Consider the following 6,559-nt stretch of genomic DNA (forward strand, 5'->3'; position numbering starts at 1 on the left):
CTCGCAGCTATTTCCAACAGCTTACCACCCTCGTCAACACCATCGCTATCTGCGGTATCCACAATTCTATCCACCATCAATTCTGTGGCGACATATTCGCACGCAGGCAGTGGGACATCGTTGCCAACTCCATCATTGCCCACCGTACAACTGCCCCCCGCCTTAATGAATAGCAGTAGCAGCCATCTGCACAATAACGCAGCGTTAGCAGGCATAGGAGAGAGCCTAAGAATCATTGACCACAAAGTGGACTTGAACATCGTGAAACAAGAGAAAATTGCACCTGCCACACCATCAGCGACTGCCACAGCAAACAAGTCAACGACAAAATCTGGTGCTTCATCGGCCAGCAAAGCATCAAGCAAAAAGAAAAAAGAACAACTGGATAAAGAAAAAGAAGACAAAGCGAATGCTTCGGGCGCTGCCGCAACAGCAGCGTCTTCCTTCTACCAACAGCCCTCTATATCTATGTCTTCTTCATTATACGGGGACGACGATATAAACGATGTCGCTGCCATGGGTGGTGTCAATTTGGCCGAGGAATCACAGCGCATTCTGGGCTGCACTGAAAATATCGGCACCCAGATCCGTTCGTGCAAGGACGAAGTATTTCTGCATCTGCCTGCGCTGCAGGCGCGTATACGCGCGATGGTAATGGAGCGTGGTCTGGAAGAACCATCACAAGATGTGGCAGTGTTGATATCACATGCGTGCCAAGAACGTCTGAAAAATATCGTGGAAAAATTGGCTGTGATAGCAGAGCATCGAATTGACGTTATTAAGGTGCGCAGACAAGCTTACACATTGAAACATTTGTATGATTGTTAAATATAACACAATTTAAATATTCTAGCTGGACCCACGATACGAAGTCACAAAAGATGTACGTGGTCAAATAAAATTTTTAGAGGAATTGGATAAAGCGGAACAAAAACGTCATGAGGAAATGGAAAGAGAAATGCTATTGCGCGCTGCCAAGTCTCGATCGAAAATTGAGGACCCCGAGCAGGCGAAAATGAAAGCGAGGGTAATTTATCGAAAGTGTTTTACATTTATGTAAACAATGAAAACTCGGATGTTTTTGTTTGTTGAATTGCAGGCGAAAGAAATGCAGCGTGCCGAAATGGAAGAACTGCGGCAGCGAGACGCCAATATGACTGCGTTGCAAGCTATTGGACCACGGAAAAAAATCAAGCTAGATGGCGACGCAATAGGTACAGGGGCGGTACGTATAACAAATTGTTTACCACATCTTAATTGCTGTTATAAATATAAATAACTCTTACAGAATTCTAGCGCCGGCGGTGCACTAGGCGCATCGAGTGTACCAGCAGTGCCGCTAAGACCACGGATTAAACGCGTTAATCTCCGGGACATGCTCTTCTTCATGGAACAGGAGCGCGACACATGCAGAAGCCAAATGTTATATAAGGCATATCTTAAGTGATCGACTTCGTACAACTGCTAAGGGACACCTACATATATAATATGAACTTTCTAAATATGGTGAACATTTCGTCGATAAAATCACTTCATCCCCTTATTTTGTAATTTTCTATGTAAAGTACTTTTATTTGTTTCGCTGTAGCTCTCCTCCAGCAACATATAATGTAATCACATTTTGATTGCAAAGTGAAATGAATGCAACTTTTGCGGGTTTTTAATCTCAAAGCTTCTTGTATAAATATGTTTATCTTTATGACAATTATGCTTTGCCGCTACTGCGGTTGACGACAAAGTGCTTTATTAGTTGCAGAAAATGTATAAAGCTTACTTCAAGTTGCAATTAGGCTGACAGCGGGAAAATATTTCTAGTTAGTTTGGATGGATTATTGCAATATTAGTAAGAGCCACACTAATAAACATATTCTACTTTTGATTCTAATATTTTAACTCCATTTAACAACATAATTTCTTATTTTTATTATTGATTTATTTAATAAAAATAAAATTTGCAACTCATACTTGAAATGGAATTTCAAAAATTAATTCACTAGCCAAGAGTCGAATGAGAATATGAAAACAAAAAGAAATGATGAAAGCAGTTATTTTAAGCAATGCGTGCTTTAAATTTCTTACTTACTTGCTCGATTGCTTCAAACACTGCTTTGTCTAAGTATGCAAGTTGTATTAAAAGCAGGTATATTACAAGTTGGCATGATGATATTGCGTTGTTTAACATAAAAACTATATATATAAAAATATGGCCTTATACATTTAGGTTAATATCACGCAAATTTTGTACATTTTGTTTATTCCGATTAAATGTCGTTTTCTACCTACTATTTTACCTAAAACATCTTGTTAATCACAGGAACAAACATTAAAGTAAACCCATATTTTTAAATGTATAAATTTTCATGTAGAAACTAAATACTGAATTAGGAGTTGGGTTAAGCGAGCATTTGCTAATGGGTGTTTTGTGTGTACGTGTAAGCAGAAGCGCTGCTCTTACGGTTTTCCAGCAGATATAGCGAATGCCACAAACAGTTTATGCAGCAAAGCAACATGAATGTAGAACAAAAAAATATGGCGTGTTGGTCCAGAAAAGGAGGGCTTGCGATTTCCTTAATATACCTGCATAAGTTAACACATTTTTGTTGCTAGCATATTTTTTGTTGTTTTAAGTTAAAAAATCACGTAAGCATTCATGTTGTTTTGTTCCACTGCACAACACACCAGATGGTTCAATTCAGTTTCAAGAGGTTCAAAACCAATATTAACCTTTAAGCGCGGTTTAGAATTAAGTAGAATATTCATAGAAATTTGTATATTTGTAAGACTTTACGGCCACGGCATGAGTGGACAATATGTCCTTTGACGCCCACAAAAAAATATTCATAAAAAATTATGTATTAAGGTTTATTCATACAAAATACACTTTAGAATTTTAGATTAAGCGAAAACTCTAACCGATAAAACAAACTGCATATACATACACATATTAATAGAGGTGGAAACAATAGAAAAATATAGTAACAAACCGCTTATTATAGTCTTATTTGCAAAGGCATTAATAAATTTTAACATGGACACCCAAGAATAGTAAATACATAAAACAAAGCAACACCAACCAATCAAAGGACCAACAATTCATTCGTAATTAATGGTGTGAAAAACGGAAAAACAAAATAAAAAATAAATAAAAAAATGATTGCAACTATGGTTAGAAATTCTACTAAAATCGTAGTATATTACAACCTATGTATGTAAATGTTCGTAAATTAAGTTAACTTTTATTATTTTGTAATACGAAAAGTAATACTTGCAGTTAAAAAAAAAAGTATCAAGTTCTTTTATAAAATGTATAAAGTTGAGTAACCAAATCGGCAAATAACGAAAATGAAAATAAAAATGGAAATACAAGTTAAACAAACAAAATTTTAATGCTGGCTAAAACTTAGTTTTAACTATTGTATATTACAATGAAATTGTGTAGTTATAAATGAATAAATTAAAGTAATTTATATAAAACAAACCGGAAGTATAAACAAACCACAAAGCAAAACAAAACAAATCCATGAAATAGAATCAAGCAGAACCTGGAAAAAACAGTGTAATCGTTGGTATACTACAGTTGCTTATCAAACAAAATAAAATTATCAAAAAGCAATGCCAAGCTTGAGTAGCGTCAGTTGTGTATCAGCAAATACCAACAATGGCGTTGAAACCAATGCGAAAAGCAACGTTTGCTAAAGGATTTTTCAAATACAAAACGAAGACCACAAAATACAAGTTGAAGTAGGTAAAAATGAATTTGAATAAAAGTGTTTAAAATAAAACAGCCGATACTTATTATTGCAACTTTAATTAGTCGTCTTTATCTAAAATTGTTTTTTTTTTTTTTATTCAATTAATTTCATTTTCCAGTGCGCCAATGGTATTTCATTTGTCCTACAGAGTTTTTTTTCCCCCCTTTTCTGACAGGTGAATAGCAGAGGAGGAGAACTGTTACTTCAACTCCGGCGAAGCGAGAAGACAGTGAAAATATCCTTCGTTTATCGCGTTTCACTGTTGCCAACTTGGTGCTTTTCGCACCAAATTTAGTGGGTATTCAAAACGCGAAAATTTTCGAGTTTGGTGCTTGGTGAGTTTTTGGTGCTTTTGTTTTTAGTTTGAAGACACCAAATGGAAGTAAAATTTATAGCAATCGTAAGTGGGGTAAGCATCTTTACAAAAATTTAAACAAAATCATGGCACAGTGACAATCATAAGCGACAACAAAATATGTGGCAGCACCGTCAATCATGCCAGAAGAAATCGATCGTCGTGCAAGAAACATTGATTTTAATTAATTTGAATCGGCATCCTTACAGTAAGTTTATGTATGCATATTAAGTCCATAAAATACACCAATAAAAATTTGGTACTTTTTCAAATTCAAAACTCGGCAATACTGCCTTTTGTTCGATGCTTCCTCTTATTCTGGTCGAGTTCGTCTTACTCTCTCATTCTGGTATTTGTATTATATCATTCTTGGTTCCCAGGTTGAGTCCCTGTGTCTTTATCTATATCCTTTTCTTTATTTTTATCTGTCTTCCTCTATCTTCAACATTACTTTTATCGGGGTCCTCATGCTCATATTTTTTTAACCGACTACCAAAAAAGGTGGAGGTTATCAGTTCCCTATACGCTGTTGGCACGATCTCTGAGAACAAAATCATGGAGGTGTTTATAGTTTTAATATATTTCAAATATATTTGGATCACAAAATATCTTAAATATATTGTATGTCAAAATATATTCGAAAGACTGCACTTAAACTCTCTTAAACGTTATCTGCTACCTTTGCCCTTAGTCCCCTTTCAGACACGCCAAGTCTTGCTTTTAAGTCTGCTCGTTCGTAGGCGAAGGAGGTGAGAAAAGAGGGGAAGAGTACAGACACCTCCGTACCGTCAATTCGTTTCAAGTTTTCTTGTCTCTTTTGATCTTTTCGTTGCTTCCCATTTGAAGAACCAAGGACTTGAATTCAATTAAAGTTGACGCGTGTGAAAGCAAATAGAAAACACAAAAGAGAATGCGAAAAAATTGCTTTCAAGACTTGACGTGTCTGAAAGAGGACTTATATAAGTAAAGTGTTTAAATTCACCTTTATCTTCATTTTTGCATTTATCTTTGATTTTCTTTTTATTTTTACATTTGTCTTTATGCTTTTTTGTCTATTTACGTACTCACCTCATTCTGCATTGGTCTCTTTTTATTTATATATTTTTTTATTTATTTAAGCTTCAACGCAACAGCCGTTGGCTATATTTCAGCGCTGACATATTTAGAATTACATAAAAAGCAATTTAAATCTAGTGAAAATATTTGCATCTAAGTCTTTCTAAGTCATATTCTTCAACCTTTCATTAGCAAGTTTTTGTTAAATAAATAGATACCATGTGCATACATTTAAGAAGCACTTGATTCCGTCCAAACCATTTCCGTGTGCAACTTCCGTTGAATTTGCCAATTTACTTCCAACCAACCAATCGCCGCTAAAAAAGTTTCCCTTCAAAAAAAATTATTATTTTTTCAAAATAATTCAAATAATTTTTAAGCAAAAAAACAAAACCGACTTCAATTTTCATATACAAATTTAGGAGTACCGTTAATTTTTTCACGATCCAATGATCGGTTCTAAACCAGATTAGTATGGAACCACCTCTGAGACACTACCTTTCTGAATTTTCGAAATCGGTCTACGTGGTCCAAAGCTATGCGGTAACATACATACATAAAAAATATATATATATTTCGACGAATTGATAACCCGCTCCATTTTTTGAAGTCGGTTAAAAATTAGTAATTTCGGTACTTTTTCGCCTAAATAAAGGTTTTCATAAGGTTGAATTTGTTCAAATACTTGATTTATTTTTTATTGTACTTGTTTCTGGAACTCCATTTACTCAAATATATGCAAGAAGAGTGCTTAAGCGTTTTTTTTTTTTTATTTCTGGCGAGAGAAAGAAGTGACACTAAAAACAACTCGTGAGATTTGCTCATATACAAAGATTACGGTTAGAAATAATAGGGCTGTTCAGGATGTTATGGAAATGGTCCTGGATTTGCAGTTGGAATCTCATTTGCAAATTTTATGCTTGCTGCCATGGCAACCGTGTACATTTTATTGTTGTGAATTTACAAATGCAACGATTATGGAAAAGCATGTGCATATGCTCAAGATCCTGAACAGCCCTAATGATTTTTAGAAAAAGCTATTCTTAACTACTTATATAACAAGGTGATCTGCATACTTACCAGCTACGTATTCTATTGTTGAGATAAACTTCAAATTTGTTTATAAATAATTTCAATTTGTTTTATTATTTATCAACTTCCTTCTAAATAGGAATAACAAAATTGACCAATTCAGCTCAACAATTTACGTTGGATAATTTGTTTTGTTTGGTTTGCTTTATTATTTGTGTATGTATGTATGTATGTATCCATGTATTGTATTTTACCTACAACACAATCCATTAATTTAAATAATGCAAAGTAGTTTTACTTTCCTAGACAGTGGCAATTATTACTTCTTTCTGTTAATCAAATACATATGTATATCGCTACCTTG

The 6,559-nt window shown here is 34.5% G+C and overlaps 2 protein-coding genes across 2 annotated transcripts in view; one reads left to right on the forward strand and one right to left on the reverse strand.

Moving 5' to 3' along the window:
- LOC118748112 (transcription initiation factor TFIID subunit 4-like) overlaps nt 1-3,810 on the forward strand; it is a 9,215-nt gene extending 5,405 nt beyond the window's left edge. The window contains exons 5-8 of the mRNA XM_036482421.1: nt 1-783; nt 854-1,027; nt 1,100-1,225; nt 1,289-3,810. The exon at nt 1-783 is cut by the window's left edge and continues 1 nt beyond it. Of these exons, the coding sequence (XP_036338314.1) occupies nt 1-783; nt 854-1,027; nt 1,100-1,225; nt 1,289-1,447 (1,242 nt within the window). The 3' untranslated portion in view covers nt 1,448-3,810. The remainder of the gene's footprint in view (nt 784-853; nt 1,028-1,099; nt 1,226-1,288) is intronic.
- LOC118747644 (transcription initiation factor TFIID subunit 4-like) overlaps nt 1-5,187 on the reverse strand; it is a 12,120-nt gene extending 6,933 nt beyond the window's left edge. The window contains exon 1 of the mRNA XM_036481693.1: nt 5,176-5,187. Within this exon, the coding sequence (XP_036337586.1) occupies nt 5,176-5,187 (12 nt within the window). The remainder of the gene's footprint in view (nt 1-5,175) is intronic.
- Between the last annotated feature and the right edge of the window lie 1,372 nt (nt 5,188-6,559).

This window comes from Rhagoletis pomonella, unplaced genomic scaffold, assembly GCF_013731165.1.
Source record: "Rhagoletis pomonella isolate Grant_MI unplaced genomic scaffold, Rhpom_1.0 Rhpom_scaffold_00012, whole genome shotgun sequence".
NCBI classification, from domain to species: domain Eukaryota; kingdom Metazoa; phylum Arthropoda; class Insecta; order Diptera; family Tephritidae; genus Rhagoletis; species Rhagoletis pomonella.